Genomic DNA, 21645 nt, shown 5'->3' on the forward strand with positions numbered 1-21645 from the left:
ACTTCACCGTCCCTCAGTTTCTGCATCTGTAAAATGGGAGGAACTGTCAGTCCAGCTCTGGCAGGAAGCAGATGGCCCTCTCAGTCTTGGGCAGCTGAGGAGGGTTCAATGAAGGGACTACACGCAAGGCTGTGAGCCGGGTGTCAGGCGAGCAAGAGACAGTGCAGTGTGCTGACTTCCCTGAGAGTGGGAGCAATTCCAGTGCCAGCCCCTGCCTGAACACATAGGCTGGGGGCCACGTGAGAGGGCCCCTGACCTTCAGTGGAAGATATAGCCTGCCATGGACCCTCCTTCTTGCCCTCCCTGCCATGCTGTGCTCCTCACTGGCTGCAGCCAGCCGGGAGCCAGCACGAAGGGAGCCCCAGAGATAGGTTGGCCCCGGACACAGGGCAGGCAGAGCGTCTACCTGGGGTGAACGGGCGTCGGCGAGCTGACCCAGGAAGCACACTCAGGCTGGCGCAGAGCGGCACTCACAGACCCCCGTAGATTATGGCAGGGGGAAAGCCAGGCCCGCGTCACAGGTTCTGTCGCCACTTGGCTGGGTGGCCTCTCTGAATCCTAGTTTTCTCTCTTTATAAAGAAGGGGTTGCTGGATCTTTCCATCATGCTCTGGCTAACGCAGCCATGCAGTACGAAGAGGTGTCCCTTTGACCTGGGTTTGAATCCTGGTTGCTCCTCTCACCTAAATGGGGAAAGACCCTCCACAGGGTTGTTTCCCAGAGCCGGGGTGGGGTGGGGTGGGGTGGGAGGAGAGCCCTGCACAGAGTAGGTGCTCAGTAAACATGACCTCCCTTGCTTTATTTCACTGCAGCAGTAACGAGGCAGGAATTTTCCCTGAGGATTTGTTTTTAACAAGCTGACCTTCAGGATGATACGGTGAGACACAGGACACTGTTCAGGGCACCTGCATAGGCCTGGGCTGTGGGGAGGGCAGCCGCCTTGTGGGAGCCTTGGTGCCCTCCGAACCGGCCTCCTCTTCCCTCCCTGCTGGGCCACTCAGGGTGGGTAGGGCTCTATGTAAAAAGGATGTTCTCTCCACCCCCACCTGCCTGTAGGGGCCCTGCCTCTGCCCCTTGCCCCCTGGAGGCTGTTCGGGCTCTGTCCCTGGAAGGCCTGCTCTGCCCTCCCCTGGCTTCCCGTTTACCCAAAGCCAGTGCCAGAATTGAAGCACGTTTTTCCACCAGCTGAGGAGTCAGTGCAGAGAGCAAAGGTCTGGGTCATACAGGGATTCCAATTTCAGTCCCAGCCTTGGTCTGCTTGTCTGCCAATGGGGATAAGCCTGCCTTTCATTGATGTCCTGGGACCAGTGCTGGTGTCTGTAAGGCCCACAGCACGTGGTGGCGGCCCTGTGATGCGGGCCCCCGTCCCTGCCGAGGGAACCCAGGGACCAAGCTGGGCTCCGCACCTCGGCTCTGTTACACACTCCCCCACTGCTCTCCTGGTCTCGGCCTCTAGGCTGAATCACAAAGCAGAACCGGGCCCCCAAGTCTCATTTCCAGTTTTTAATGTTTTTCTTGTAAAACCAAAAATATAAAACTGGCAGGGGAATGGAAAACGAGTTCTGTACATTTTATATACACGAGGTCTGTGATTTCGAAACCATTGGGGAAACAAAAGGAAGACACAGTCAAGGGATGCCACAGGTCACGGATCCTGAAGGGCACCTCTGAGCACCTGGCTCAGGCTCAGAGGCTCACTCCCGGCCAGTGCTTGCAGCTGCCACAGACCAGGCACCCTGCGTTCTGCGGAGCAGTGGCCTGGCTGCTCGGGCTGGGTGCCCCGAAGGTGGGAACAGACGACAGGGTGGGCAAGGGAGCGTCTGCGGTGGAGGTCAGGCAGGTGTGGGAGGCCTTCCTTCAGGTGTCTGTGTAGATGGAGGGGATGTGACTCAGGCAGTGGTCAAAGGCCCCGTTGGGGAAGAAGCCGCAGTCCTCGGGGCCGCTGGACACGACGTCTTCCGACGGCTGTGGTGGCAGCACTGTGGGGCATGGGGCCTCGGCCAGGGCCTCGTAGCCTGTGGGTGTAGGGGAACAGGGTCCAGACTGGAGAACTCAAGGGCCATGCCTTGTCATCTTTTCCCAGCTCCCAGACCCCACCCTCCTGCCCAGGGTCCCTCGTCACGGTGTCCCCTCAGCAGGGTGCTCTGAGACCTCTGCTCTTCCAGGTAGGGGAGCTGGTGGGCGGGGCGGGGGCTTGGGAGGAGGCTCCCTAGGCCTTGTACCCCCAAGGGGCCCAGGGCAGTTGGGGAGAGAGGCAAGGGCTGGCGTGGGGCAGTCCATCACCCAGTGCTGGACTGTGGTGCAGAATGTGGGGAGGAAGGGGAGGTCGAGGTGGGAACATCACAGCTCTAGCCCTCAAGGGCTGGTTTTCTCCTGGCAGAAGGACCCCAGCCCACCGCCACCCTTTCAGGTTCCTCTGCCCCAGCAGACACAAGAAACCCAAAGGAGGGGGCCAGCACTCATTGGGCGTTTACCCAAAGCTCATTTAAATCTTGTCTCACTTAGGCTTCACGACAATCCTGTGAGGTGGATTCATTCCCATTTTACAGGTGAGAAGACAGAGGCTCAGAGAAGGCAAGCGCCTTGCCCCAGGCCATAGTCAGCAGGGGAGCTGGGATTTGAACCCAGGTCCATCTGGCTCCGAGACACCTGGCTCTTCCATTGGACACACTGTCTCTGGGGTGGGGGCCTGAAACCTAGAAGGGGCCTAGAGAGGTCGTCTTATCCATTCCCTGCCCTAAGGACTCTGTCCCTGAGCTGCTGTCATGAATTTGTATAACCTGAGACAGATGGGTCTCAGTCTTCCTGTCTGTGCAATGGGATCAGATCAAACTAACCCTGAGGCCCCATGGCCCTACCTTGTTGGTCCGGATTCAGTCCTGTGAGTCTGCTCTCAGCCCGGCAGATGAGGTGTGGGCAAGGGCACTGGATGCTGGGCTGCCACCCAGACAGCAAGGGAGAGGGGAGGCCAAAAGAACCCCCTACCCAGATGTGGGGGCATGGAGGCTGCTTCTCGCCCCCCCCCCCCCCGAGCTATTTATTTCAGGTCTTGCTGCTAAACCAAGAAGATCCCGCCTAGAGTTGGATGGGGCCAGGGGGAGGTTGGGGTGGTGAGATCTGGCAGCGCTGGAGACGGTGGCGGCAGGTGTGTAATCACGCACCAACCCACGTGCAAAAGCAGACACGGAACACGCCCCCCCGCCCCCCGCGGACCTGTGGTCAGGTTCACATCTGCCTCTCGTGCATGCGTGTGACACATGTCCACTCACAGAGATATGTACACTGTGCCCCAGCACACAGGCACACACCTGCACACAAGCATGCTCATATGAAATGGCCCAAACAGGCGAATACACAACTGTGCACACACACGTGTACACACACAGAGGGGAACCACAGGAGGAGGACACACGTGTGCACAGACGCGGCATGAACATCAGCACAAGCACGATGTGGAGCACATGTTTGCAGACACAACACACGTGCCACCGAACTCCTTACACACATGGGGGGCTCACACTACCGGGAACCCACCGTGCTGGCCCTGCATGCACACGCATGCACATGGCCACAAAGACGTGCCCCACAAACACGTGTAGAAAGAAGACATGCACAGACCCGGAGCGTGTGTGTGAGCAGGAACACACGGGTCCCCACGCAGGTGACCCACAGGTTTGTGTGTGCTTGGCTGTGGCCTTGTCCCTGGTCCTTATCCCTCCACCCCCAGCTGCACACACCCAGAGCTGCCCAAGGGGCCTCGGGGAAGGGTCTCAGGCTCCCCTTTGTCCGGGGACCCACCATCCTGCCCAGGCCTTGCAGCTTCCAGCTAGATCTGAGCCCCGAGGCTGATCTGGGGTGGGCTTGGCTTGGGGACTTCCGGTACCACCCATCTGATGTCCCCGCTCTGACCAGGCGTGGCCCTGGGGTCTGAGACCTCCACTTGGGCTGTGCGCAGCCTTCCCCTCTCACCGGGTTCTCCACCCCAGCTGGGGGCATTACTCGAGGAAGGTCCAGGGCCCTGAGGGGGACACAGATGCAGCATAAGGAACAAGCACAACCTCTAGGCTCTGTCTCTTCCTACAGTGTGGCCTCTGTGGGCCTCGGTTCCCTCATCTCTTAAATGGGGATCAGTATTTGTCTCATTCCCTGCTGTATTCTCAGGGTTTACAATGGTGCCTGGCACACAGTAGGTGCTCAATAAATATTTAAAGGGAAGCATCAGCTAGACGGGGAGCTCCTAGTCTGATTCTTCTCTGTGTGAGAGTGTGGAAGGAACACTGAAGCTGGGGTCCGGCAGCGTGCAAATCCCCACTCTGTGGGGTCCTGGGACCTCCCTGCACCTTTAGCTCCGCCTCTGTAAAGTGGGGATGACCCTACCTCATGGGGCCGTCCCAAGGCTGTGGGACAATACGCACGAAGCACGCGGCACAGGAATGGAAAGGAGGCATGCAGGCGGGGCTTACCTGTGGCAGGTAAAGGTGCAGTGAGGCTATGGTAGCCATTGGGCCGCAGTGGGTTGAAACCGTGGGCCTCCCCGGCCAGTCCGTCCCCACTGGTGGCCTGCTCGGCTGACCGGTAGCAGTCACCATAAGGGAAGCAATTCTGGATGGAGTGGAAACTGCCCTGGTAGCCTGCAGGGGGAGGCAGCGGGGGCTGCATTCAGAGGGAAGATGCCCAGGGAGGGAGGGGACGGTCCCCCACTGCAGTGCTCAGCTCCCCCCACCAACTCCTGTGGGCACGGGGGGTGTGAATGAGTGAACAGAGCCCCAGGGTGGAGGAGGCGCGGGGGGTCCTGCCCCACATGGGGTTGGGGGAGGTGGTCTGCTTGGGGGGAAGGGACTGTGGGCGCTCCCCCGACTTCCGCTCCGAGAAACCCCATCTCTCACTGTTCCTCCAAGCAGCAGGCCAGTCCCACCCCCAGCCATCAAAGGGAACGCTGTTCCCTTTGATGCCTGGTCGATGGAACAAACTCTTCCTCAGCCCTGCCTCCCGGCTTTTCCCAGTGTGGCCCTCAGTGCCCGCCATCATTCCGAGTACCCACCTGCCACCCCCAGGCCAGTGTCTCCTGCCTCTCGGGCAGCCTGAGTGGAATCGGTGGGTACATATGGAGAGGGCCCCCTGGCCAGAGCTTACCTTGCGGGCTGGGCAGAGGCTGGGGCGGAGGGCTCTGGAAGGGCGGGTAGGGTGGCTTGCTGGGGAGCGTGGGGAAGGACTGGCCCCCTGGAGAATGGCTCTGGGAGGACGGTGGCAGCGGCGGTGGCGCAAGTCCCTTCAGTGGGCTGACCATGGGCGAGAGGAGGCCGGGTCCCAACCTGGAGAGAAGAGACAGCCCTTAGCAGGATGGGCTCTGGGGGATGTGGGGGCCACAGGCACGCCTGCCACTTCTTGCTCCCCTCCAGCAACGGTGAGCTCACTCACTGACCTGTTCTAACTTACAACAGTGCAGTTAGAAGAGGAAGCTTTTATTTCTGATTATGTTCAAACCGGAATTAAAATTTTAAATCCTGTAAGCTTTAGAGTCCAAAGGAACCAGTAAAGAAAAGCTTCTATTTGGTATTTAGGACTGATAGTCAAGACCACTGGTTATAACCACAACCTCTGGAGTCAACAAAACTGTTTAAAACCCCATCTGCTCTCAGTGCCCACGTGACTTTGGGCAAAATGCTTAATGTCTCTGAGCCTTGGTTTCCTCACAGGGTTGCTGTGTTCTCCACCTTGCAACTCCACTGAAACTCTTTCCCCAGGGCTAAATACCAGCCACCCCTGCTGGATCCCCATACCCTAACTCTGTGCAAGCCGCTCTGGCCACCAGCAGGATGGGTCCAGGAACAGCCCCACTGAAAGCCGGGGCAGTTTCTCAGCAGGAGAACATTCCAAGGCACTAACAGTCACCATTCACTCATTGAACCTCTGCCTCGTTCCAGACCTTGTGAGACATGTTCACAGATCAGAAAACCAAGGCTCAGAGAGGCTGCCCAAGTTAGTCCCAGCCACACAGCACTGACCCCATAGGTTATGGTGAGGATAAAATTAAGTAAAGCAATGTAGACAAAGCACCCAGTATGATGTCAGATACATTCTCAGCCACACTGTGAATTATCAGCGTTATCATCAAGGTGAAAGGAAGGAAAACTAACGCTTAGATCTGATGTCCAAACTGGCCTCTAGTCCTCTGCATGGTGTACTTTTAGGGACCTTCTGTCTCCATCTCTGGCCATCTCTCCTCCACTTGCACACATCCTGTGATGGGGGACTCACCACCTCCTTCGTACACAGCCTGAAGGGGTGTAGGCCTCAGCCTGTACTCTCTGGAAGCTCACGTTCTGAAACGAGCCTGCAGCGGCTGAGAGCTGTGCAGCCGCCCTGAACCCAGCTGAGCCCCAGTGGGCTGTCTAACTAGGCTTCACGTCACTGTACGCCAGGTTCCTTCCTCTTGCCGCCCTCTTAAGCCTCTGAGGTCTGCTCACAGGAACCCAAATGACCCTGGGGTCAGGGAGACTTGGCTGAAGGCTCACAGCCTATGAAGCATTTATGTGCACTGCAGAAAGAGGACGAGTGTGAGGGCTCAGAGTCTTTATTTTCTTGTTTGCATTAATGGTTATGTTGGACCGTTCACGTTAGAATAGCCTATGAACTCAATGTCACAGCTCCAGGTGAAGCTCCAGGTGACCTTTTCAGGCTAGGCATGTTACCCCCGCCCACCCTCCAACACATGAAGAGGTGTGAACAGACAGATCAGTGCCTCTCTCTGAGGGGAGCAGGACTGCCTCAAAACAAGGAAAGATTTGGGGAGAGGTTGGTGGGCTTCATGTCTGTAGCTCTGCAGGGTCCCCACGTGCTCTAACTTGGGCATCCTGCTGTCACTGCCCCTGTGATGACACTGCATGTCTGGGACTGCATGTCTGGGACCCCCACCACTGTGTGAGTATGCTGAAGACAGCAGAAAGGGGCTTCCACGCCGGGTCCCTGGTCCCCAGGCCCAGCATCTAAGGCCCTGGAGGTACGCGTCAGCCTCCGGAAGTTGATGAACTGACGGTCATCAAGACTCCATGAATTAATTGTCATTATCATCAACGTGTATATTTTTAGACCTGTCTCACAGGGCCATCAAGTGGGTCTACAATTGTGCTCTATAAACCGTGTAGGGCTGTGCACAAGCCACGGGTCCTCGTAACCAGTTCTCTCGGCTGAGGCTGGGTCCACGCGTGGCCAGGAGGGTGGGTCTTCCTCCTTCCAGCCTGCTGGGTGGTACCCTCCTGTCTTATGCCCACCCCATCCTGGCACCCACAGCCCAGTTCTTCCCCGACTTCCTGTCAGTCCCCTCCCCTGGGAGCCCCTGCGGGGAGGGCCAGGCCTGGTCCTCTCAGTTACTCCCTGCTTAGCACCGGGCCCGGCACATAGCAAACAGCTGATAAATACTAACAAATGGGCTTCTGAATCACTCAGCTACAAAATCCAGAGATTAACAGCACTGCAGACTTAAGGAGAACCAGATCCGAAGGGGAAAAAACATGCATTTTCAAAGTTTGTTTCTCCTGTCTCAAACCTGCCATAAATTCCCATTTGCCACCTTCACAGCCAGTGAAATTAAACAGAACACGACTCTCCCCTCAGCAGACGTGAAGGTTGAGGTTATACTGCTCTACCTGAACCCTTTAAAAGGAAAAAAGATCATCTGGAGCTCCTCTTCTGAGTCATGCAAATGATCCCTAAATCAAATATTTTTGCTTCAATTGGAACCTATAAAAATTAATATAAAACCTCACTGGCCTGGCAGACCAGGGCTTCATACCTCGTACAGGGCTGGGGAGAAAAAACCACCCTATTGAGCGTCTTCTCTGAGCCAGGGTAAACAAATCTGGTCATGAAGTCAGGCCCTCTTAGCATATTTTTGAGTGAATCAGATAATTCTGTCAAGCTATTTAACGTCCCAGCAAACCACCAGGGAGCTGCGAGTGGCCTTCCATGTTGACTTTGGCAGGAAGGGGAGGCTGAAGGCCTTCCCCCCTTCCTCGCCTCTTCTCAGGGGCTGAAAAAAGAAACCCATTCAAGCTGGGCTTGGGCCTGGTGTCAGGCATGAGGGCCTTTCTCTCGAGCAGCCCAGGGGAGCCTGGGCACCTGGCTGGTGGGGATGGCTTGCCCGTTGCTCCTGCAGGTACGGGTGACTGAGCGGGCCTGGGGTCCTGTCTCCGTCCTGTCATCACTCTGCCTCTCGCTGCAGGAATTCTTGATGGGCACTTACGCAGGCGGCAGGGAGGTGACGAATGAGGTGGAGCAGAGTGCACAGGCCTGAGAGGGGAAAGGACTCTGGTTTATTTTTCTTTGGTTGGCGATGTTTTGGGGCTGGCTGTGGGTGAACAGGTGGACTGAGCCAGTGGGTGGGGGACAGGTGGGTAGTGTCCAAGGAACCTGTACCGGGTGACACATACAATGTCAGGCATGTGTAGCTGATCCTCACCACCTTCCTAGAGGAGAGTATTTTAATGCCCATTTTACAGAAGAAGAAACTGAGGCTCGGGGAGGGCTTGGTTTTCTGGGTCCCCCTTTGCACTCCATCATGCTGCCTCTTTGTGGCTCTTCCCCTACTCATAGCCAGTCTTCCCTGCTCACCCAGGGGTTCATCTCTGACCAGCCCTCCTCTCCCCACCCAGCCAGAGTGTCCTCAAGTCCTGCTCATTCCATGGCACTCATGTCTTCTGAGCGTTCCTCCTCTCTCCCACAGGTGCTGGCTCAGGCTGCCATCCACCCACCTTGGACGATGCAGTCCAGCCCCACACTGCAGGCTGTGTCTTCTCATCCCCAAACCTGACCTGCTCACTGCTCAACACCCTTCAGACAGAGTCCTGTTACAGGCCCTGTGATCTGGCCCTGGTGACCGCTCTCCTGAGCCTATCACCCCACACAAAGGTTCAGGCTTCTCAGAACACACCAAGCTCTCACCACACCTGCCCACGCTCTGGCTGCTCCTTCCTCCCAATCTCTCCATTCGGCCAGCTCCTACTTAACCTTGGAGGCCCGGCTTAACACCACCTCCAGGAAGCCTTCCCTGACATCCTCCCCCACCACACTGGGTTCTTCTCTGGGCTTCCACAGCCCCTTCTGCTTTCTTCCCTGAGGGCACTTGCCCCGCGTCCTCAATCCCTGTAGGTCTATCACAGGGAGCTTCACCAGGGCTGGTTGGGGGCATCAGTGGCCCCAGCACCAGGCCCAGGGCCCTGCCCTCATCAGGGGCTCAATAACTGGACACTGAATGAACAGATGAGGGAGTAGCAAGAGGAGCCCTGGACAGCGAATTTGGTAATGAACTCAGGCTGGTGGCCCCACGCACAGGCAGGCCACGGCTGCAGCCTTGAGAAGGAGGGGCAGGGGAGGAGGAAGGTGATGGGACCAGGCCTTGGGGGATGAGTTTGATCAAGTCAAACTTGGGGGACAAGTTTTGATCAAGCAAAAGTGGCAGGGAGGGCAGGCGGTAGGGCTGTGAGGCTTCCCTCTGCCCACTTGCAAGGAAAACAGATTTCTGAAGCATTAGGGGCCAGCAATTAGCACATTCCTCGTTTCCAGCCAATTAAATGGCCACAGTGGGAACCACCCTGAATGTAGAAAGAGGCCCCCTCCCTGCAGTGATCCTGCAGAAAGGGCTTCTGGACAGCCCTGGCGGGCCGGCCAACAGTCACAGCTGCATCGGCCAGAAGTGGGGACGAGACCAGGCGGGCCACTCTGGAGTGGGCAGTGGGCAGTCTGCTCACCAAATACACGGTGCAAGCCAAAGAGAAGTCAGGGTGAGGCTCCCAAGGAGGCCTGGCTGTGGAAGCCCAGAATGCAGGGTCGGGTGGGGATGCAGCATCTTCCCAGGGCCGCCCCCCCAGGGAGCGGAAGGGGCACGAGGTGAGGCACCGAGAAGCCCCGTACCGCTATCGTCCACCTGGTAGGGTTACTGTGCGGCACTGAGGAAACCGTGCACGGCGAGTATTTGGTACAGAGTGCAGTGCCTGTAGGTGCTGCGTAAATGCTGGCTGTTTTCATTATTAGTAACAACCACTGAGTGTGCGGGACGCCTGCCTTCACCTGCTGTCCGTGCAGGTGCCCACCTGCTGTCCCGGAGGAGGACTGGCTTGCTGTACATACCCATCCCTGGTGCTCTCAGCCGTGGGCAGAGGGGACAGATGGTGGTGGGAACTGGTGGTGGCGTCCAGTGGGTGGTGCCTGGAAGGGACATCGTGCATAGAGGGCAGGATGCTTGATGCGAGCCCGTTATGGGGGGTGATGGAGCCAGGATACACGCCTGCAGGGAAGCAAACAAATATCACTGGGCTTCGGCCACTCCCTAGAGATGGCTGTGGATGCCCCAGAAGCTGTGTGCCTGCGGAGAGAGAAAGACAAGAAGGGAAACCAGCGAGGTTGTATTCATAGAAGGTTAGGGGCCTAAACGGGGGAGATGATGGCCCCACTCTGCTCTGTTCATGCTGTAGCTGAAGGGCTGTGTGCGGGGCTGAGGTCTGTGCTGAGAGCAGAGGTGGACTGACAGGAGCTGTCAGAGGCAGGGGTGGTCGGGCTGTGTGTGTGCACATGTGTGCTTACTGGGGCAGAGGGGCGTTGAATGGAGCAGGCTGCCTCAAACCTCTGGGGCTGTTCTGGGAAAGAAGGGGCTTGCTCTGTGTAGCCCCAGTAGACAGAGACCCTGGAATGAAGAGAAGTTTGAGAGAAGCAGACTCTAGCTCCAGGCCTGGCCGTTCCTTCTAATAGGCAGAGCTGCTGTAGGGTCACAGGCTGCCTTTGGAGAAAATTAACTACCCAATCCCAGAGATGTGCAAGCAGCGCCGGGATGTCTGCTGTGAGGGGTTCTAGAGAGAGGATGACTATGCTAGCTGGATGGCAGGCTGGCCTGGGAGACTTGGGAGAAGGGATACCACAGATGGCTGTGTAGGCTGTACACTGCACAAGGGTCCTGACCGAGGAGAGGTGTCAGCCATGATCTAGTCTCAGATTCTAAACCTCTAGAAGACACCTGCAGGGTAGTACCACCTTTTATCACCTTTTACTCTCAAGGGTCTTACCCTTATTAAGAAGACAGGTGGGCTAATGAATCAAATGGGGGACACTAGTCAGTCCAGGGTCCCAACTGAGGGTCTGAGAGTAGTTACTGAGGCCACTGCTTCCCAAATGCCTTCACCAAGGAACCCCAATTAGAGGGGAGAATGAACCCCAACTCTGGGACTAGAGCCTGAGAAGGTCACAGCAAAGGCTGCAAGTTTTGACATTCCCTATTTCATCTGAAAAAAAAAAATGAGGCCAATTTTGCACCCCTTCTTTAATCTGGCCATGTTTATTTGAATATTAATAGAAATTGACATCATTTTCCCAGAAATCAGTTCATCAAGTTGATGCCCTGGGAGGACTCTGTGGACCTGGGGGCTGTGCCCCGAGCTGCACTGATGCAGTGTCCACTCTGTCAGCTGTTACATTTCGAATATCACTCTGGTCATCGTGGATCCAGACCCAATGTTCTTAGCACCTCATGAGGACCATCTGAGAACACACCACACTCTTTTCATGGATGCAGTAAAGGAGGAACTTTTACCTTCTTAGGTGGTTCTAAGGCTAGTCCATCCCAGGCCGGCAAGTCAGGGAACTACTACCAGGAACTGAGCAGGACTATGGCAGGGATTGCAAGCTCAATGCCTTAGGTGGCATGGCAGGGAGCAAAGTAAATGAACTGGCAGGGTTTACGGTAGGGGACTGTGGCACCACACAGGTTGTAGACCAAACAGTTTGCAACCCCTGGCCAGGAGTTAGAGCAACAGACGTCCTATGGAAGGGTTCCATTAGGTGAAATTCTAATCTATTATTAACAACAGTTAATTAAGAATATACTATACGTCAAGCTCTTTTTCCACAGTATCAAGTTTAAGCATCTCAGCAACTGTCAATCGGGCAGATAATATGATCTCATTTTAAGATGAAGAAACTCAGTCTTAAGAACTTCAGTGATTTGTCCCAAGTCATGCAATGGGCAGCTAATCAGGCCTCCCAAGTGATACCAAGAGAAAGTCCATTTAGAGCCAGGCCCAGGAAATGGCCTGGGGCTCCAGCTCAGGCTGTAGCCTGGATGTCTGGCTAGGGGGCTCTGGTCCAGGCTTCACTGTGGGCCGCCTGTGAGACCCAGGCTCTGAATGGGCTCTCGGGAGCCTCTGCCTCTCAGCCCCAGTCCCTCCCGCTCCGTCTCGGGGACCTCTGTTCCCACGGGCAACATCCATCGGCCGTCTCCTTCAGCCATACATCCCTCCCAGCTTGGTCAGGAAGGCACAGGAGCGGGTTTCTGCGGATGGGGCCTGGCTCAGCACTGCTCATGGCCTGCTCCGCTCACCGCTCTCTACGGCACCTCCGCACCCGCCTTCTTGAACTCATTTGGGAGTCTGACAGCTGGGAAGGCCTAGAATCCTGATAAATCCTGTTCCCTCTCCCTCAGCCGTGCTGACCTCATGCTTCTCATGTCCTACTGCCCATCACGTTACCAGGGTCAGCTGAGGGAGGCCTGCCAGGGGTTTCCTGTAAAGAGAGCTGGTCCTCCCTGGTGAGAGACAAGCTAGAGGGAGCTTCCTAGAGTCAGACAAATGAAGATTTGAGGCCGCCCTCACCAGCCTCTCCCTAACCTCACCCCTCTGTTCTGGACTCTTCTGTCCACACTCATCGAATCTGTGCCACTCCCCCTGCCTTTGCCCTGCCTGGGCCAGGTCCCTCTCTGTACAGCCCCCTGAGGATGAACACACGGTAGGCGGCTGAGTATGTGGACGTGAGGCCTGCCCGTTCTCTCCCCAGAACATACCACTTCAGCCTGTAAAGCAGTGTCATCAATCACCAGCCGTGAGCACTTAACCTCTGGCCCCAACATCTGTTCCCAACTGTGCCTCAGGCATCTATCTGCTGTAGGGTCTGCAGAAGAACCTGACGGCCGAATCCCAGGGGGACCCAGGACTCCTGGGTTTGCCTGGCTGGTCCTTTTCTCCCCACTGTGCTGGAAGCAGCTCAAGGACAGGGACTAGAACAGAGCCTGGCACACAGTAGGTGCTCAGTATGGCGAGGTGTAGCACTGGCAGCAGGGAGGCAGCAGACGGTTTGGTTAAGGGCACAGGCTGCAGCCAGATGGCCTGGGTTGAAATTGGCCTCTGCCATTTACTGGTTGTGGAACCTCAGCAGAAAGTTGCTTAAGCTCTCAAGGCCTCAGTTTCCTCATCTGGAAAAGAAAGGGCATATGCGCATGTACTTTCTGAGGCTGGCTTGAGGACTATGTTAGTTAACACACATACGTATAGGCTCTAGAACGGCTCCTGGCAACACACATTCGATAAATGTTGGCTGTTGCATTATTAGGAGATGGATGAGTAAATAGTTACTCTTCTCCTTCACCACGAGACACAAAAATAATGATAAAATTCTCAGTCACATGGGTTCATATAAGGAATCACATCCACAGTCCCATTTGTTGCCATAGCAGGTGTGGGACGGGGCAGGGAACTGAGGCTCAGGGCAGGGGAGACACCCCTCACGCATTGTCGGAGCAGCCCTGGGCAGGCTTGGTATTACCCCAGTGCCCGTCCCGTCCACGATGCTGCCTCAGTGACTTCACTTCTCATCTGCAGCATGGGCTCACTGGCGACTGGATGAGATGATGTTTGTAAAGTGACCGGCCCAAGCAGGTGCTCAAGAGATGGTTGTTGCTGGTTCCGACTGCTGTCCCTGGGACAAGCCCTGGGATAGCATCTGGGAGAACAGGCTTACAGACTGGATCTGCTGACTTTTCTGGATGACCTTGGGTCAGTCCTTTTCCTGCCCAGACCTGAGTCTTCCCAGGGTAAAAATGATGCAGCTGCAGGACCTCGACCCCAGAGTAGCCATTATTAATCAGTCCCAGCCCTCTTTCCTGCTGAGCCTCAGAATCCTTCTCAACACACAACTCCAGCCACAGGCAGCTGGCACTTGAGATGCAAACCTTTATCCTTAGACTAGGTCATCCCTAGGGTCTCTTCTCTACTAGGGTCCCTATTTTAGCAACTCTGACCCTATGAGAAGCAGCCATGGCAGATGGGCCCCCTAGCTGGAGGCAGGTGGGTGTGGTCCCTCCTCCATGGACCCATCCTCCTGGGGTGTCCTCACCTTTGTGGACCTGTATGAGCACAGACCCTGTGAAGGGCTACCTAGAGAAAGGGGAAACGCCTTCTCTTCCTGAGGTTGTTTGGTAAAGTGCTTTGACACAGTTTTAAATTTGCTGCAAAAATTTGCTGCAACTCTAAGGCTGTGGGGGGAGAATTTTAAAAAACTAGAAAATAAAAAATGTTTAAAATGGTTGGGGTAATTCAAGAAATCCCGAAGGGTGGGAAAAGCTTTCTGCTCTGATACTGTGGTTTCTTTGGGGGTTGGGGAGCGGGTAGAGCACAAGTATTATCAGCTGGAATCCACAGGCCACACTGCCCTTTTCTGGGCTGGATTCCCAAGCATCTAGGAATCCCTGCCAGGGCCTGAGACCTGCTCCATGGCCCGCGGCAGCTGGGAGGGACACACCGCCTGCCTCGGCTGGACCAGAGAGGCTCTGAGTGTCCGGGTGGATAGGCTGCAGGGTTCCAGGGGTTTGGCGGGCCCTATCTTATGATGAGCTGGAACTGATTATGGCCAAGCTGCCCACCCTCTCAGAGCCTCGGTTTTCTCCTCTGAAGCAAGGAGTCATGGTGGGGAGTACATGGGACTTTAAGTTGGGGTTCAGGCCTGAGCCCTGAGGCAGGTCCTGAAGGAAGTGCAGGAGCTGCCTTCGTGAAGGTGAGGGGAGTGGAGGCTGGCACGGTGTGTACAGTGGTTTAGAGGCAAGAGGGAGCACGGGGTGTTTGGGAACTGCATCCAACATGCCAAGGTTGAGGCAGGAGGCCGCCAGGAGTGCCTAGGCCCCGTGAGGCCTGGGAGGCCCAGCTGGGAGGAGCCTGGGCTTCATCCCAAGGGCAGTGGGGAGCCACAGAGGAGTGTGAAGAAACATACACCTGGTCAGATAAGCTGCAGAGTCAGTAAGCTCCAAGGAGTGGGTGCCCTCCAGCAGGTCATGCCCACATGGCCCCCGCTGCCCAGAGAGCCTGGCCATCCTCCTGGAGGGCTGCGTACAGGAAGGGGCCCCTCCAGGCTGTGCGCCTAGTCCTGCCTCCCTGTTTGCGTACCTGGGAGCAGCTCCTGGCTCAGGGTGCGGCCACCCTTCCCATTGCTGGCAGCCAGCTGTGTGGATGCATGGAGCTGCTGTAGGGCCAGACACTCGGTCAGGACATCGGCCTCAGCATCAGGGCACATGTGCAGCTGGGGAGTGAGCAGAGAGAGAGAGAGTGTTAGCGCGAGACCACCTGCCCATGGGCAACCCTTGCTTTAGGGGACAGGGCAGGAAGGACAGTGGTCCCAGGGCACGACCCCTCCCTCACTGTACCTCAGTTTCCTCAACTGTCAAATGGAGCTAATTATGTACACAGCTAAGGTTGTGTTAGTTCAGGGCTGAGAAGCAGATGCTAAGGGAAGGTTGAACATGCAAGGATTTTAATAGGGAGAGTGCCTGTGTGAGAGAAAACAGGGAGAGCTGGGCAGGCTGGGAGAGCCGTCAGACCAAGGGAAGGAGGGAAGGAGAGGAAGCTTCCTCGACTGGGAGCCTAGGTACCAGGGAGTCCTCAGGGAACCAAAGTCTGCTGGGAGTCAGGGGGATCCAAGTCTCCCAGGAAGGGGTCTGGTCTCACATCCCCACAGGGCCTGCCGGGCTCAGTCTCTGGCTGGGAGCGCCCGCAGGAGGGGTGGCCTCGGCACAGACGCTGAGAAGGCATCAAAGTGCAGCAGCTGGGGCCTTCCAAGTAGCTGGAGCTCTGTGAGGCCCATTTTCGGGGCTGCTGCCGGGGTGACTGATGCCATGGAGTAAGATACAGGGGGCACGTGCAGTTAAGTGTCTCCTCTCTGGCTCTCCCCTCCCCTGCCCGTAATAAGCAACAATACCCCTCAGGCCAGGCTGCTGTGAGAAGTGAGGAGAGGATGGGCATGAACGCTTGTTGAAGGTGCGGTGTCAAGGGCTGGCTGGCTCCACTGGCAGAGTCCCCCAGGCTCACATGACAGTGGGCTCGCTGGGTCGATACCTGGCCTTGAGGGTGTTGGCTAAGAGTATGCTTGGGTGGGCAAGTCTTTGGCCAACCGCCCTCAGCTGTCCCTAAAGACAGACTTGAGCTCGACACCTCAGACCATCTTCACGTCTCCAGATGGGGCCAGATGGGCACAGGGAGGGGCTGGTTGGGGCCCTCGGGCAATGGCGGGGGGTGTGTGGCATGCACCAGGATGGGAGGGTCCCTTCTCCCAGGGAAATCCCAAAGCTGACCACCATCAGAGTCCTGAAGATTGACTTGTCCAAACCCTCATTTTATCTGGGACAAAACCGACTCAGAGAAGGCAAGAGCCTTGTCGCATGTCACACAGCAGCTGGGAGTCAGCCCTGAAGGTTTTTCTACCCGCTCAGGCCAGCTAAGCCAGCACCCAGGCTTGGGGAAGGCATGCCCAGCCTCCCGATGGGCTCTCGGCTCCCTGACCCAGCAGCTGTTTTCCATGTAAGTTAAGTTTCTGGCAAAAGAGGGCCAAGGCATGTTCTTACAGACCGCAATGTCGATCGGATTAGGAGCAGCGGGAGAGGAGAATTAAGGAAGAAAAGCATTTCTAATTCTCTCTGAAACGCAGCAGGGCTGCCAAAGAGCTGTCATAATACAAGGGTCGCTTTACCCAGAAAGATACATCATCCCCGATGGCTTTTAATGGACGCTTATTGTTGGGAAGTTTGCAGATCTGCGGCCCCAGGTCCCTGGGGCTCAATGCAAGCCAAGCACAGGGCCTGGGAAAACCAGGGCAGGATTCTGGCCCTTGGGCACCAGTCCGCTTGGGACAGAAGCCCCCCTGGCGTGGAGCCTGGGCCATTCCCTGTCCCTGACCAAGCCCTTCAAGCTGAGAGCACTGGAGAGAGCTTGGTCCTGGAAGCAGATGGGTCTGGCACTGTCACTCCCACACTGAACAACTCTGGGGAGATTTGTTACCTCTCTGAGCCTCAGTTTCCACATCTGTAAAATGGGGGGAAAATTGCCCACTTCCTAGTTATACTGAGGGTTATAGTGAGGACTAGATGAGATACAGTCTGTGAAGCACCAGGCTCGTCTCTCCTTTCTCAGGGTGAACGTGTGTTCATGGTGAGCTCGTGGCCCATGCTGTGAACATGTCCCTTCTTTGCTCTACTGCTTCCAGGGGCTCCCAAGCCTGTCTGTCCCCTCCTCAGTTGTCTTTGCCACTGAGGCCTGCTTGCTTCTAGCACCTCATCTCTGTATACACCCATCCCACAGACTACAACAGTCTATTTCTCCAGCCTCTAGGCCTTTCTCTGCTTTATTCACGCCGTATCCACAGTTCTGAGAACAGTGCCTGGAGGACAGGAGCTGCTCCATAAATCTTGCCAAACAAATCAATGGGCTCTTCCCCCCTCTGTCCTCCTCTGTCATGTTCATGTCCCCAGATTGGCCCCTGGTGTTTCTCTTCCCCCCACACCCTCTCTGGCACTCAAGCACCCGTGGCCCCGGTGGTCCTCAGGAGATGTGGGTTAAACCCAGCGGCTCACACACTGCCTGTCCAAAACAGAACCTGCTGCTTTCTTCTGCAAACCTGCTTCTTTCTTAGATTCTCTTTCCCGGTGAAGGGGACCACTATCCGTCCGTCCATCCTGCCCCCAAACGTCTGACACTGATGCTCCTTCTGCCAGTCCCCCCACTGCCCAGCCCAGTAGTCGCCAAACCCAATCCCCTCCCACCTTGCCCCAGGTCAGCCCCCACTGTCTCCCCTGCTCCCCAGCAGTGGCCTCCCTGCCTTGAATGTCCCTCCAACCACCTTGACCCATTCATTCTCCACTAGGCCCCAGAGCCATCTTTCAGGGTGACATGTCCCTTTTTTGCTTATAACCCCTCGATGGCACCCCCTGTCCTCAGGACAGCCCAGACTCCTCTGCAGGGCTTTGGGCTGTCCTGTCGCCCTGTCACTCCACCTCCCCTTTGTGTGGCTTGCTGCTCAGCTCCGAGACAGGTAGGGGGCCCACTGGTCCTCGCATAGTGATTTAAGCTTCAGTTCCTCTCTTGCGCACGGTCTTCACCGGCCCAACGCTTACTCCTTCTTCAAGACTTAATGACAACACCCACCGACTTCTGTTCTGAACTTTTACTTTGGCCAAGTGTTGTTCAAAACCCTTGACATAGATTTACTCATTTAATCCTCATGACAACCCTTTAAAGCAAGTCCTCTTTGCCCCATCTGACAGCTGAGGACATGAGGAACAAAGGCGCTAAGACACATGCCCGAGGCCATGAGGCTAGTAGCGGTGAGCCCGCAGGCTGGCCAGAGCGCACACCACTGCCCCCACCCCCGGCCCCATGTCACTTCTTCCACGACCCACCCATTCCCACCCTGACGGGCTAGAGCCCCTTCTCTGTGCCCTGACTGTTCTCTGCACACGTCTACTGCAGTCTTTGTCATATCTCTTTATGTCTGTTTCTCACTGCCAGGTCTCCATTGAAGGTGGGGACCATGGTTTTGTATTTTTCCATCCTTGACGCTTAACATCAAATATTTATAAACAAGCCATGGTCAGTGGGCAGATGGATGAGAGAGGAGCTGGTGGACAGTCTGTGCGTGGATAAATGTCCACTGGCCGAGGGTGAGGAAGTACAGATCTTCCTCAGCTTACAATGGGATCACGTCCCCAATAACCCATTGTAAGTTGAAAATATCACAAGTCAAAAATGCATTTAATACACCTAACCTACCAAACACCATAGCTTAGCCTCACCTACCTTAAATGTGCTCAGAACAATTACACGAACACAAAGCCTATCTTATAATAAAGTGTTGAATAGCTCATATAACATATTGGATACTGTCCTGGAAGTGAAAAACAGAACGGAGGTCTGGGAACAGAATGGCTGTTAGCATATCAGCTGTTCACTCTCGTGACTGTGCAGCTGACTGGGAGCTGTGGCCACTGCCGCTGCCCAGCGTCACAAGAGAGGATCTACTGCACATCGCAGGCCTGGAAAACGATCAAAATTCAAAATTCGAAGTATGCTTTTACTGAATTTGTAAAAATACCATCGTACCATCGTAAAGCTGAACAATTGTAAGTTGAACCATCATAAGTCAAACCATCGTAAGTCGGGGACTGTCTGGACACTTGGGCTGGTGGGAGGCAGATGGAGGGCAAGGGACGGAGGCACCCTTGGATGTGGAAGGCTGAATGCACGCAAGCAGTGTGGCTTGTACCTGCCTTGATGCTGGACGGGCGGCCGGGAGGCCGGGTGGGGGCATCTGCAGAGACGGGCCTGGAACGGAGCCCTCTTACCTTCTTACGCACCTGCTGCTCTTTGGCTGAATGGGCCTTCACGTGCTTGCGGAGGGAGCTGGGGTCTGTGTAGCGCTTGGAGCAGCCAGGGATCTGGCAGGCGTATGGCTTCTGTAACATCAGAGGGCAGAGGTGGGGTGAGTGAGGGTCCATCTGCCAGGCCCGAGGTACCGCTGCATGGCCTGCAGTGGTGGGGGGGGGGACGACTGAGCAAGGGGCGGCTGCAGGCTCACACCCTGTCCCTCCCTCTCTGTCCTGGGCCGGGAGGGGTCTGACTCAGCCAGGCCTGCCGATGGGTGCGGGGAAGGTGCCTGGCCTGGCAGTGAAGGAGGGGGTTTGTGTCTCCATTCTACCCTCATGCTGGGACCTCGGCTAAGTCGCCTCCCCTCTCTGAGTCTCACTTTTCTCCTCTGCATAATGGGGCCAACTGAGTCCTAAGGATTCTTTCTTCCAGCTCCAATACTAGCTCGGAGAAAATACACCCTTTGGGGCTTATGGCTGCAGAGAAGCAGCAAGTGGAGAATGAGTAAAGTGAGGTTGTTGCCTTGGAGGAGGGGGATGGGGGCAGGGAGAGGGGGAGAGGGGGAGGGGGGAGAGGGCGACAGCGCAGGGCAAGGCGGGCGCAAACATGGAGCCAACCTGCACAGTGGCAGGGCCCGGGCTGGGAGCAACTGACCAAAACTTGCCATGGGTCCAGAATCACAGGTCCTTGACCCAACAGTCACAGGAGACCAGAGGGAACTGGATCTCAGACACAGCCCTGGGAGGCTGTGCCTCCATCTGTGCCCTTTGCGTCCCTTCCCCTCAGAGCCCCATCCCTCCTCTAGAACGAATGCATGCCCACCGCCTCCCCTGGTTCCTGTCCAGACCCCACCCTGCTCTCTGTGCCTCCAACCTCCCCTCACACTCACAGCCAGAGGGCCTTTCTCACAGGCCTGGCCATGCTCTCACCTTCTAACCCCCCTTGGCTCCCTGGTGCCCTTGGATACAGCCCACGTCCGGGCACTGAAGGCCCTTTGTGACTTGGGCCCTGCTTGAGTCCTCACCCCTCTCCCTGCCCCTGCACACCCACCGCCCAGCCCTCGTCACCTCCTCTCCAACCTTTCCTCGAGTCTTCTTCCCACTGCCACCTCCCGAGCTTCCAGAGGCAGTGCTGTCCACCTGCACTGCTGGGTCTGTTCAGTGGTGAGTTTTCCTCAGGGGAGGCTCCCTTCTGATTCGTCTCAGGCCTCAGGGTCTGACCCAGGGCAGGGACCCTGTGGCTCTAACTGAATTCTGAGCTCTCTGTAGGGGCCTCCACAAGACCTTGCTTGCGGACTCCAGCTGCTACTTGAAGTCCCTAAGGCGCCCTTTTTGAACACATCTAGTGGCTCCGATTTCTCGGGGCCTTCTGGCCTCCAGCGACTGCAGGGGACGTCATGGGGAGGGGACGTTTGGAGGTGATGCCTATGTCCCCGTCAGACACGCCCACTGGAACTGCCCCCCCCTCCCCGAACCTCAAGGCGAGTCAGCCCTGCTAGACCTCCTGGGGAGGGAGAAGCAGAAAGAGACGGCCATACCTTGGTGCTGCCACGGAGAGTTGCCAGGTTAAAGAAACGGAGGAGAGCAAAAAGAGAGAGACAGAGCAGTGAGAGGCTTGCCTTGCTGAAAGGAAGGTATGGGCGGGAGGGTGGAAGGCAGGCCTCAGACCTGTCCCTACACAACCACACAGAGACACAGACACAGACCGACACGCTACAGGGTCCCTCTCACACAGGCTTGCTCCCTACCCCAACATACGCACGCGTGCGTGCATGTGTGCACACACACACACTTTCTCTCATGGGCCCTACCCTGCCCTGCCCCAGGCCCGGTCCCCTGGGGACGCTGATACAAATCCACACGCTTTTGTCAAAAAGCAAACAAACAGAGCTCCGTGTGTGCAGGCACCCTCGCCTGGAAAGAGGGCACAAGGCCCATCTCTGTGTTTGTTTTTCCAGAGCCTGACGTGTGTAGAACATTCCTCTGGCCCAGCTCCCTCATGAGCCCTCAGGAAACCCTGTGGCTGTCCCAAGCAGAAGCCAAGCCCCGGGCCTGGAGTCACCACAGCAGCTCCAAAGCCTCATTAATAGCAGGACGCTCACGGCCGTGCTGTGAGCATGGAGCACCTCACAGAGCCCTCCTGATCTGTGTTCAAGACAGCTCCTCACCTACTGAGTCCCCACAGTGCAGGCCTGTGCTCGGGGCTGG

General features: G+C 56.4%; 1 protein-coding gene across 4 annotated transcripts in view; it reads right to left on the minus strand.

Moving 5' to 3' along the window:
- Nucleotides 1-1487: 1487 nt before the first annotated feature.
- Nucleotides 1488-21645, minus strand: part of GLIS1 (GLIS family zinc finger 1) — a 225914-nt gene continuing 205756 nt past the window's right edge. For 2 of the 4 annotated variants that reach the window (XM_032639779.1, XM_032639804.1), the window contains 6 exons: nucleotides 19417-19527; nucleotides 15194-15326; nucleotides 10125-10281; nucleotides 5133-5311; nucleotides 4463-4630; nucleotides 1488-2014 (listed from right to left, as the gene is read on the minus strand). In XM_032639779.1, the coding sequence (XP_032495670.1) occupies nucleotides 1857-2014; nucleotides 4463-4630; nucleotides 5133-5311; nucleotides 10125-10281; nucleotides 15194-15326; nucleotides 19417-19527 (906 nt within the window). In that variant the 3' untranslated portion in view covers nucleotides 1488-1856. The remainder of the gene's footprint in view (nucleotides 2015-4462; nucleotides 4631-5132; nucleotides 5312-10124; nucleotides 10282-15193; nucleotides 15327-19416; nucleotides 19528-21645) is intronic. The other 2 variants (XM_032639787.1, XM_032639794.1) reach the window with 2 other exon arrangements.

Source organism: Phocoena sinus, chromosome 1, assembly GCF_008692025.1.
Source record: "Phocoena sinus isolate mPhoSin1 chromosome 1, mPhoSin1.pri, whole genome shotgun sequence".
Classification (NCBI taxonomy): Eukaryota; Metazoa; Chordata; class Mammalia; order Artiodactyla; family Phocoenidae; genus Phocoena; species Phocoena sinus.